At 40.8% G+C, this 12,334-nt stretch overlaps 1 protein-coding gene across 1 annotated transcript; it reads right to left on the bottom strand.

Moving 5' to 3' along the window:
- Nucleotides 1-499: 499 nt before the first annotated feature.
- LOC125004353 (type-2 ice-structuring protein-like) lies at nt 500-12,185 on the bottom strand. The gene is made up of 9 exons (XM_047578894.1): nt 11,860-12,185; nt 8,777-9,219; nt 7,115-7,240; nt 5,404-5,512; nt 5,139-5,207; nt 4,782-4,873; nt 4,367-4,480; nt 1,120-1,220; nt 500-635 (listed from the first exon to the last, which is right to left on the bottom strand). Exons 2-8 carry the CDS (start codon nt 8,864-8,866, stop codon nt 1,170-1,172), a joined length of 651 nt encoding a protein of 216 aa, XP_047434850.1. The 5' UTR covers nt 8,867-9,219; nt 11,860-12,185; the 3' UTR covers nt 500-635; nt 1,120-1,169.
- Between the last annotated feature and the right edge of the window lie 149 nt (nt 12,186-12,334).

The raw sequence follows: 12,334 nt of genomic DNA, 5'->3' as shown, positions 1-12,334 counted from the left end.
AAACTCTGCAAAGCAACAAATGTTTCTTTAAAGGTGCTATGAATGTTCAAATCAACTCTGATATGAAATCTGACTGAGCTGAGTGGGACAACTGGAACCGAGTAAGTCACCAGATCTGATTGATCAAAATCAATCCTAAAACATCCTGGAATATAAAAAGGAGTCACGCTTGATGTAAAAATCATTTGCTCAGTAGTGGAGGTGGACATATTCTGCTCCGTGTGGCAGCCATCAAACAATGCACGGGTCAGATTCAGCATTCGTCTGCAAATATTAGCATTAAGCGCAAAAGCACCACTGAGCTGCTGGAACGTATCCTGTTTAATGATGAAAAGTCAGTTTAGGTGAATATTCTTTGTGAATTAGCAATCATGCACTAATGTTTTAATTAGATTTGTGCTGGTTTTATATGAACATGTGATGATTTAGTTCATATATTAACTTTGTAGAATTATCCAACATGATACGACGGAAAAATAACCACTTCAAAACTCTGGAGTGATAAACAACTCTCTGATTTATTTGAAAATTTGCTTTAATCCATCCTGTGTGGATTTATTGTGCAGTTCACACAGCTGCATTCTTCACACAAAATGAAGTAAGGGTCTCAACACAGGGATAATTACTCCAGCCGCCTGTAAAGAAAGAAATGGGATAAAGATCAAGCCGTAACTCGTAAAGCTGCTAGGAAATGTTGAAACCTTTAAATCTAATTAAAAGATAACATTTTGCAAGACTTGAACCAAGTGTTGAAGAGCTGCATAATGTTTCTGTAATTATTTTTATTTTATATTTTTATAACATTTTACATGTTTCTAAACCTAGAAATAAAAAGGCGGCAATTGTTTTGGGAGTTTTGGAAAAAACACTGTAAAAAAGATGAATGAAAACATCAAAAATTATTATCAGTTTTAATTGATAAAAAGAAATATATTTGCTAGTTTTGAATTACAGCAGGATATAAATCCAACAGAGAAAGAAAGAAATATTTTATCAAGCATTTATAGTGCAGTATGTAGGTACAAGGGGTTACATTGGTCACAAATATAAACGATATATGTGTTATGATTTTTTTAACCAAAGACAAGCTGCATGTGTTTTCTATGGAAGTCTTCTTACCTGAGTTGAATGTTGAAAAACATGGATTGGCGCTGACTGGAGACATCTGGCTAAAAAATCCCTGATAAAACCAGGAGCCAATCGAGCCAAATCCACTGACCCTACAACCAGACAGACAGACAGACGCACATAAACTCCGTCTAGACTGGAAGTAGGAGAAAACTGAACATACCTAGCATCTAAAGCTGACTAATTAGCATCGTGTATCTTGTCTATTTAATTCATACACATAAAAGAATATAAAAAGCAAAATTTCACAATCAGAATACTTTATTAATCTTTGAAGGAAATTGTTTTGTTGCTGTTGCTCCCATAACGTGACAGCTGCAAGGTGATAGAGTAAGACACTATGGTGCTGTGGTGATGAGCCTGTTGCTGAAGGTACTAATTAGATGGGCCCGTTCGTCATGGAGTGGGTAGGAGGAGTTGTCCAGGATGGTCTTCACCCTAGCCAACATCCTCCTCTGTGATACTATGTTCAAAGAGTCCAGGTCCACCCCTCCTACAACATCACTGGCCTTGTTTGTTGAATCTATTAGCATCTGCCACTCTCAGCTTTATGGTTTGATTACGAGCTGTGTACTGGATTATTTCTTGGAGCCATTTGACTTCCAGGGGACTCAGAGACAACACATGGCAGCTGGCGAGATTTTAGACTTTATGCAAACTTAGCTCAGCTAGCAGACTTGGAGACTGCTCTTTTCAACATTACTACCTCGTCACAAATAAAACCAGACATGAAGGTGGTTGAAGTTAGAGAGTCCCATAAATATTCCCTCTTCTCTTGCGGTGTAGTTGATACGAATGGAGAAATTAGCGATAGAGACTAAAACTGTTTTTGAACCAGGCTGTAAACTTGTCTATTTGTGCAGTTATTGTTGTCAATGATTCACTTATTCACTGTTACTCCAGGAGACATTTTATGAATTGGAAGTTTTTGGCACTTTTTCGGCCCTGGAAGTTGCTGTTTGTTTTTGGGCCAGTTATGATGTTATGACTACTTTGCTTGTTCAAATTAGCTGTCAGTTCACTATAATTTTGACTTGTTTAATTAACTTAACATTTCCCAATATTATTGTGTATTATATGTCAGAGACGGGGACTCGTGTCATTGTGAATTGGACCTAAGTCGACTGGAGTCGCTGTTTGGTGACTTGTGACTTGAATTGACAAGAAATGAAAGACTTGAGACTCGACTTGGGCTTGGAAGTTAAAGACTCAGGACTTGACTTGACTTGAGACACGAAGACTTGAATGACTTGACTGTTGTTGATTTCGTGTTTTCAGTTTTAATATAAATATGACATTAATAGTAAACATTACCCCGTATGAGCGCAGGCTGAGAATGGCGGGGTCATGATTGGATCAATACCCTGTCAGTCAGTCTTGCCTCCTCTGCCTACCTTCAGATCAGTATCACAATGTCTGCTGGAGGGGTACCAAAGGTCGGCCAATATGGTTTTCTTAATTACCACCACGAAACGAAACGACGGACAGCGGAGTGCAAGACATGCAGCACAAAGATATCAGACAGCCAGACGACAACATCAAACTTTGTCCGTCACCTGAAGAGTCATTCTGCACAGTAAGTACTTGTAAACTAGCAAATATTATCATGTTAGTCAGTAGTAGCTAACGTTAGCTTGATATGATATGTGGTGATGGAGGTTTTTCGGCTTGTCGGAACTTTTTTTAGTTTTTTAATAATTGTTTAAGTTTTAATAATTTGCTAACATTTAGCTACCGTTCCGACCCGTTCATCATGTTTTATGAACTAGCAACAGCGGGGTAAATGGGCTAAATGATATGCCAGCCAACTCAGAATCATTACGTTTTTAATTAAGTAATTATTAATTAATGATACATGTTTGTAGAACATCGTTGTACAGCCATGTTGTACAGTAGCCACGTTCAGCTTCTCAGACTCAGGCTGATCTCACTGCAAAGGTCAGTCACCCTCATGGTGCTTAACTCTTGAAACTGGCGGCAGACAACTGCCCAGATTTGATCGAGAAATACTGACTACTCCAGTCTGATTGTACTTATAATATCAGGCAAACTCTGCATTGACTGTGAGACTCATAGGCTTTCAAGCCAATATTTGGTTAAAACTGAGTAACCTAAGTAAATAAGATTTTTGCCTTTTTCTTGTGAATCGCAAGGCAACTTAAATATTTCAAATGAAGGCCCATGTATTTGACTAAATATCAGTAATTACAATGCAAATCAAGTTGGATAAATTGGCCAGGGAAGTTAAGTCAAAGTTACTAATATCTTGTCTTTTCACTTTATTAAGATCAGATTGTGTGGGTAAAATAAAGTGACTTGACTTGACTTGACTTGCCCAAGAAAAAATTACTTGGGACTTGCTTGAGACTGAAAGTTGAGACTTGTGACTTACTTGAGACTTGCACATATGTGACCTGGTCCCATGTCTGTTATATGTAGCCAACATGGGCCTACTGCTGTTGGCCAGGCTAGTTAGCTGGTATCTTTTTGTTGGTTGCTAGCTGGTAGCTGACTGTTAGCCTGCTGGTTGGTTTTTCAGTTGGACTGCACATTTGAACTTACCCTTTAGATAAAATAGCCTTCTGTTGATGTTGTAGATGGCCTAATTTCCATACTTGGGAGGTTTTGTCAAAAAAGACGGTGTTGACCATGATGCGTCACATTAAAGACCTTCTACTCAATAGCACAGGAGGTGCTGCTACATTCAAAAATAAAAACACACAACCAGAAATTAACAATTTTTTCCTTGTTGTACATTTTGTAGACTCAACCCCTCCACCCATTGACTAGGTCTGTACAAAGAGCTTATACAAATACCGCAAAGCCCACATATTGTACAGAGGTTTTAGTAGAAATTGTACCAGTTGGATTTTCCTTTTGTCTATTTCAATAACCTAAACAAATGTGCCAAATTGGGTTCTTACATTTTGAAACAGGAATCTGGTTACAAAATACTTCCCACCACAGGAGACAATGTGCACATACAATACTACCTTATGAAATGCAACACTTGAAATTCTAGCACATTCTTGGACACATTACAGTATCCACAAAAATACTGACATTCCCTCCACGGTTGTGCAAACATGGTTTGTACTCCCAGGGAAATGAGTTTCCAAAAACTTCACTGCACTGACTTCTTTTCTGGATTATTGGGTGTAAGTGGTTCAATGCCTGTTCTTACACCAGCGTTTTAGGTGTAAAGATGGCAAGATAATGTGCAGTTAAACTTTCTCACCTCAAGGTAGAATCCACCGAGCCAGGCTGCGTTGGAGATTTGTCGATAGAGGAAGGAATACTCCTCAAGAGTGTGGACTGACACCAGGCTGGACTCGAGATCAGCGCAGAAAGCCTAGTGCATATAACCAAAGCCATCAGTGGAGTGGCTAACAAGCAAAATAACAGTTGTTGTGTGAATAGAGGAACAGTTGTATTAGACCTGGAGGGGCACATTGTCAACTTTCACCTTTTAAAGTCCTCATGAATTCACATTTGATGTTGAAGTGTTTAGATAATGTCTTGAATTCTTAATTTTTAAAAATGCTGATGACTTGCACCATTAGTTTTGCACCAAATTAAAAGTTTTCTCCAATTTCTCATACTCTTATCTCCGAAGTTTTTTTTTTAAATTTTAATTATTGTAATGTATTTACATCAGCTTTGGACCAGGTCAGAGGGCTGCGGTTGAAGTAATAGCAGCGGCCATGGAACCCCGTCCAGCCGTCAGGACAAACCACTCTGGACGCTATAAATATAAAACAAAAATTTAACAGAAAACATCTGGAATCCACATCAGGACAATCATTGATGACACAGTGATCTCTAAACAGGTCAACTCAAATACCACACTAAATGTTTTCCAGATGTGCCTTCAGTTTAGTTGTTCTATCAATTATTAAACAAGAGGCTTAAATAATATCTTGATTTAAATACAGAACCAGTGGAGAACAATGTCTTGGTGTGTGTCCAACGTTACTTTCTGATTCACTACTCATTATATTCGGACATACAGATGTTGGAGCTCTTTGCACAGATGGAGGCGAAGCCACCAGCGTCACATAGGGTATTAGTCCATGCTTCTGTGGAAAGAGAAAAACAGAAAAAAATAAAAATAAAAATAGAAAAGAGGCCATGAGAAGAAAGTAGCCTGCCCGGGTCTTACATAACTGTACTGAAAAGTCCCCTCCCCCCCTGTGATGAGCTACAACATACTCACAGAGTCACTTATTGTTCTCACTCTTCCATCTAAAACCCATTTTTACAGTGTTGTCCTACCATTAGAATTGAGCATTAGGCAGGGGTTTTCACTGGGGTAAGGGTTCGGGGACTCGTTGTTCCAGTTGTTGTCGTAGAACCAGGAACCATCAATCCATAACCACTGATCCTGCAGGAAAACACAGCTTCATTACCACTGACTTCACAGTTCACTATATAAAAAGTATTAAAATTTGAAAAAAAGGCACTCTACTGGCAATCATAACACAGCACAGAGCGTTGTCCTTACTTTGTGACTTAGATTCCTCCTCAGTGAGTCTATCTTTGTTCCCTGTGATAATAAACACCCTGAGAACCAGCAGGGTGAGTTGAGTGGAGCCAGCAATGCTAAGTAACTGAGCCAAGTCAGCCCCGTTAAAGGGTGACTGCTTGTTCTATTTCTAAATGCATGCAACAAAAAATTAATCCTAAAAGCCACAGCTCTCAGCTGTTAATTAAAACAGCGTGGTCAACCGTGACCAAAGCCACGCCGCGGTAATGACCATACATTAAATATGTCTAATGTCTGGGCAGCGTCCAACTAACAAAACTAAATATGTCAGTTCTCAACATTGTCAGTATCAAAGTCAACAAATAACAGAGAATGTGTTCAAAACAAAAACAAAAAAAATATAGAACAAAAAATAAATAAACCATCACATCATCAAATTAATATTTAGTACTCCTGACATTAGCAGCAGTAGAGCTCTAATCCTTGCTGGCATATTCCCCACGAGCCTCTCACTCTGTGAAGGGGTGATCTTGTCCCATTCTTCCTGAAATACTACTTTTAATTCTTCCAAATTCTTTGGTTTGTCCTTTGAAATAGGCCTTTTGGTAAACCACCACAGATTTTCAATGGGGGTCATGTCCGGGGATTGAACTGGCCACTCTAAGACCTGGATACTGTGCTCCTGCAGCCAAGTTCTACTGGCTGCAGGATGTGTGGCAAGGAGCATTATCCTGTTGAAACATGCAGTTTCTACCTCGACGGAACAGTGCACATGCAGAACGGAGGATGTCAGTTCGGGGAATGGCACGACATTTGAGTTCAATGTGCCATCACAGACAGTGAGATGAGCCACACCAGCAGACGGGACACCAGTTTGGTTTGACTACTACTGTTGGAGCTCCTGTGATATCATTTGGTAGTTTTCCCTGCATATGTCGATCAGGGTGAGGTCATTTCTTGCTGAAGAAACCTTTGGACGCCCAAATCTTGGTTTGTCTTCCAAGCTGTTGTTTGTCTGTATTTCTGCAGAGTGGATCCAAATGCTGAAGAACCAATCAATTTTAAGTTTTTAACAATTGTTTTAGTATTTGTTAAGTATTTTGTCTGTGGCTGTACTAAAAGAAATTACACTTGAAGACAAGTAGTGATTATTAATACAATATTTTCACAAATGCATGGGGTGTCTGAAAACTTTTTTCCACCATTGTATTTTCCTTTTCAAGATGAAAATATGGTACAAGTAATGGTGTGACATGCTTTAAAATGAATGCCAAATAATCCAAAAACCTCAGCATATGGATCATAGATGAACATAAGGATCTTTATGCTGCTAACTATTAGCTACTAGCTAGGAGACCCAACATAAGTCATGTCATGTACAATATCAAGTTGGAGAAAATCAGATACACAATCAAGGGATCTTCTGAAGTGCCTCTTCCATAAACAGTTATTTCTAAAGGTCTGCTGCAGATTGTCGTCGCCGTGGCTAATGGTCGGTACCTGCAGGTAGAAGCCGCCCACCCAAGCTTTTTGGTTGCCGGCCCTATTGGTGAGCTGCTGGAGGAAACTGTATTCCTGAGGGCTGTGGACGGACACCAGTGTGGACCCCATCATGGCACAGTTTGACTGGTGGGAGAGAGGACAGAGGGGCATAAAGAGAATAACGTGTCCTGCTCATAAAGACAGACTGAGGTTAAAAAACACATTCTACATTCAGTTCAAATGTAGGAATTTCATCTGCATTGGCCTGATCAAAAGAAACACTTTATCTCTTAATTAATGGTTTAGATGGATTAAAAAAGTGTGGACACACCAAACGGACATCAGAAACGTTAGATATCTATACGTTAGATATACTACTATTTCAAACCCCCAAATCTTTCATTTCAGTTTTCTTTTAGTGCACACACTCAGACCTAGATGTTTCTAATGCCTGAGTTTGTATAATCAGAGCATGACAGTCACAGGTGACACACATGTGGTTAAAGAACATTCAGTTCCATCAAGGATCCAATTAAAGACCCAGAGACACCAAACCAACATCCAAGAACTAATGACAACCAAAGACTGCCTGTGACCAAAAAGTTGCACTTGAACACACCACAGAGACTACAGCCAAAGGCTCGTGGCTATGTACGTTCTGCACCTGCAAGAAAATAACTCTTCATACCAGTACTTGGGAGTAGCCTGCATTCATGTTTCAAAAGAGGAAACAGGAAGAGTGACTATTAGCTGGGAGGCTAGGCAAGAGCTACAAACTGTCCATTAGAGAATCCTGTGTCTCTTGGCTTCCTTTGTTTCTCTAAGTGTCAAATGTTTGAACTTGCACCTAGAGATGTGTGGATGAAGCTTCATGAAGGTTTTGGGGCTCCTTCCTGATTGTACCAAAAGAAAAGATTTGAAGCTTCAAATCCTCAAAGACAGACACCGCCAGTGATATTTTGTGGTCAACGGCAATTACAACAGTCGCAAACTTCCAAATGATTCACACATCTCGCTTGAAGCTCCACCAATAAAACAATGAAGTCAGCGTCAGCAGCTATGTCCTCATTCTGGGAATTATTGTCCACACCAATGTCAGTTTCCTATTAAAATGTTTAAATGTGTTACACTGTTAACCCTTATATCACTGAAACAATAGTTATAACTATTATTGAAACATGATTCAGATTGATATGACAGGTATTTCTGTTTTGGAGGTATGATTTAAGGAGTTCTTATGCAACGCTATGAAGCCGGAGGGAACGCCGAACATTTTACGTCTCCTTGTAATGAATGACACAGCGCAAATGATTTGAATCAGCCACCTCACTACCGATTACTCATTTGAATTACTACTGTGTATATTTTTCCTTTTTCGCAACACTGCTGTCACTTTGTTCATCTTTTCTCTTTCTCTTTTCCCCGTCTTTTCCTGTATTTATCTGGCTGACCCCAAGCAGATGTTAATGAGCTGGGTTCTGCCCAGGGTTTCTTCCTGTTAGAAGGCAGTTTTCTTGCCTTAGTGCTTGTTCAGGCAGAACCCAGGGTTCTATATAAATAAAATTGAACTGAACAGCTGTTTGTTTTGCTCCCACCATGTTTTCGTACGTCCTCCTGGAAACTAAGTATTTACATGTTTTAGAGTGTGTGTTTGGTGCTTTAGCCATGTTCAGTGTTTACCTGAGCCTGAGGCCACGTCATGTCCTCATTCTCAAAGTAGTAGCAACGTCCCTGGAACACCTCCCATCCTTCAGGACACATCTGGTTCATGGAGCGAGATGATTCCCTAGTCAAAACTGGTGCCAACTCAACTCATTTTGGTGGTGTTGCTTTAGCCGTCGTTGTAAAGATCATCGTTGTTGGTGGTGGTGTTGTGGTTGTCAGTGGAGACGACATACAACTTGTAACTGGGGTGGTGCTTGTTGTTGTTGTTGTTGTCGCCGTTGTTGTTGGCGTTGGTGGCAGTGTTGTTGTTTGTGGAGGCGGAGATGTAGTCATGCAACATGTAACTGTGGTTGTTGTAGTTGGAGTTGTGGTCAGCATTGGGGTGGTGAGGTCGTAAATCGTCCTCCATGCAGGAGTTCTCGTGGTCGTAACACTGACGACCTCTAGAGGAAGAGGCACTGTGAGGGAAAAAAACATAAAATCCTGAATCAGTTCATAGGGATGACGAAGATCTTCACGACTGTCTTACACAAGCTGAGAGAAGAAAACACTGCAGAGCCCTGACTTCCAAGAGTATCTCAGACTACTGATGGTGTTCCACCTGTAACACAGGAACCCGCCGTTTGAACATGAACTGTGTTGTCTTTTCTGTATGGAGTAGTGCACCCTGTGCATGTGGTCAGCCTGGGTTCGGGGGAGCCAGACTGCCCTGCGAGAACGTTCGCAGCTGGCTCCACGATGGACGTGTGGGAGAGGTGGCGGGTCATGTGTCTGGCGTCTCTTTCCATGGAGAACATTGAAGATATCTACCTATTCAGAAGCATGGTCACGGGTCTTTTGCTGATTGGAATGGTCACTGCCCTGGTTTATCGAGGAAATCAAAGAACGGAGACAGCTGTCTAATGCCCCACAAAGCTGCCCGGGATGATTGAAACGGTGGGCAGAGCTGTGGGCACTCAGACTGTGGCTATTCAGAACTTGAATTACAATATGGGTAACATCATGCAGAAGCTTCTGGCTTTGCAAAGGAGAATGGACCGTTTTTGTGACCAGAATGGACAAACAGTGTAGTCGTGCAAAAGAATGTGTCTACTCGCACCAAGACCAAACAATCCCAATCTCATCTGCTTTTGGCGCCCTAACAGCACTAGCCTCGGCCACTACAGTGAGATGCTCTTGCATTCCTGCCCCCACTCGGGTTGATGGCTAATCTCGCTGGTACTTGTACTAGTGACATAAAGGGTTTTTGATTGATTTTGATTGATTTGATGTGTTGGTTTCCTTCAGGTGCCTCGTCTTCCTCCAGCTTCCTCCCACAGCCCAAAGACATGCTTGTTAGAGGATTCTAAATTGGCCACAGTCCCCCGCTGGGACCTCAAGAGGACAAGCGGCTGTAGATAATTAATGACTGAATTGATTTAGCTGAGGCTTTCTGTTTGAATTTCCTCTGCAGTGAATATTCCTGCTGCTCTTGTCAGCACTCTCCGAGCCAATAAGATCCTGTTCTTTGAATTCTTCATAAATCTGTTGCTCCATCTTTCAACCCTTCACACCATCGTTAACTCTTCCTGGTATCCTGGTCTCCTAGAGTCCTGTCTCTATCGTGTTTCTTTATATGGGTCTCTGCTCCATGATGTCTCTCCTCTAACCTGCACTTTTTCGCTTGCTCATGTTTCTGTAATTATTAAGTCATTCCTATGTCTAACATAATATAAATAAACACTCGTACACTAGCAGATGTGTTTAAAGATGTTAAACCTAATCTGTCCTCATCTTGAATAAGGGCATCTGTAAATCAGTTTGGATGTACTGTATCTTGAATTAGATTTAGTGATTTTATTTATATAGTGTCAATTACAATCCAATTTATCTGAAAACACTTCTCGGAATCTACAGTCTGAAATCCCCGCAGCACTGAGATGACAGTGGCAAGAAAAACTCCCTTTAACAGGAAAATGCTTTGAGCAGAACCCAGCTTATATCTTCGAAGTGGAGACAGAAGAGAGAGAGGCGGAGGAAGAGCTGATAAATTCATAGCTGTGTAGGTATTCAAAGTCAACTTAATTACCTCAGAGGACTCTGAGGTGGTGTTTACCGTGCTCGCAGCGACAAACACGGAACCCTTTTGTGGTATTCACAACCTTGTAAGAGGAGATTCGGTTTCCAGCTCAAGAGTTCTCACATTGTAATATGTTTACTGACGTCCCCAGAAATGGTGGAGGTGGTTAGTGACTTAGTTATAATTTAGTCGAATAGAGTTTCAATTTTATAAAATATCTGAGGAAAATCAGAAGACATCCCAAGTCTACCTTCATTAATTCCCATGTTAGCCACTTCCTGCAAAGTAACCACACATCACACGGACTTCTGTCTCTTTGTGACATTGAAATACTGTCGGTGATTAATCACAGGATTAATGAGAATCTCCACTTTTTAAATTTTTTTTTATCTTGCCATCACACTAATTGACTGTTGATGTTAGTGAGCCAGTGAATACAGCAGCGACATTAATAATCACACTCTCTGATTCTTCCTTCACCTGCTCCACCTACATGAACCAAAATAGCTGGTGCACTTGGAGATGTACACACGGTCTGTGCATCTCCTCGTGCAGGCTCAGTGGCTGTGTTTGTCACATTGAGCCTGCATGAATTAAATATAATATATAAAACTAATTTCTACATCACTGCAGAGAGGCAGCAATGAGATGTTCTTCAGCAGATTCTGGCTTTAGACTTTTAGACCAGGGGCAAATAAATTAAGCAGAATAATTGGCTTAGTTTAGGCTGCAGGTCCAAAGGCTATATCAGCTTATTTTGCGCATTGCATGGCAAAACAGTCACCTCTAGATCCATTCAACAGAGGAAAATGTCTTTAACTGCCGACACAACAACCTAGGGGCTAACTTTCATAGTCTGTCATTAGATACAAGTATACTGTGGGTTCAACTAAATTTTATCCAAAGAAGGAAAGTGATTTCCCACCTGAAAACCAAAACAATGAGCTGACATTGGATCTGTTGTATGCCTTCAAATGCGTTGACTGAAACAGTACTGAAGCAGAATGACAGCTGTGGAGGAGGATGTGTGAAGCTCTACCTGCTGCAGCCCTGACAGAGAAGACAACGCCCAGGAGGGCACAGAGGACGAGAGACGACGACTTCATGGTGGCAAACACAGCGCTCCTGAAATTTAACAAAATGTTCATCGCTCAGCATCTAAGTGTCACTTGTTAAAGTTCTGAAAGCGAGGACTGAGCGTCTTACCTAGTTCCGTGAGGAGAAACCAAACCCCTCTGGATTTTATAGCCTGCCATTACATGTGGGCACGTTTCATTCTGCTGTGTTCTCCATGTGCTTCTGATAAACTAATCGTCATATCTACATTCAGATATCAGTTTATCAGCGTTTATTTAAACTGTTTCCAGAGTGCCCGGAGTGAAATTTGTTCCAGGAAGTCTGAACGAGAACTCAAAGATATGATGCACTTCAAGAGATTTAAGTGTAAAGTATGAACATAAGAAGAACAAACTGATTTGATGATGTGAGTCAGTGACCTGGAGCAGCACCTGCTG

The sequence above is a fragment of the Mugil cephalus genome, chromosome 2 (assembly GCF_022458985.1).
Source record: "Mugil cephalus isolate CIBA_MC_2020 chromosome 2, CIBA_Mcephalus_1.1, whole genome shotgun sequence".
NCBI classification, from domain to species: Eukaryota; Metazoa; Chordata; class Actinopteri; order Mugiliformes; family Mugilidae; genus Mugil; species Mugil cephalus.
Note: the sequence above shows the minus strand (reverse complement) of the source record. Positions and strands in the feature narration are given on the sequence as shown.

Bases quoted from the DNA above. Each gene is read 5' to 3' on its own strand.
- LOC125004353 (XM_047578894.1), bottom strand. From the start codon at position 8,866: ATGAACCAGATGTGTCCTGAAGGATGGGAGGTGTTCCAGGGACGTTGC. The intron at 4,481-4,781 runs GTAAATACATTA...TATATGCACTAG, and splicing joins TGACCTGGTCCAAAGCTGAT to GCTTTCTGCGCTGATCTCGA. The intron at 1,221-4,366 runs GTGAGAAAGTTT...GTCTGGTTGTAG, and splicing joins TCGGTGGATTCTACCTTGAG to GGTCAGTGGATTTGGCTCGA.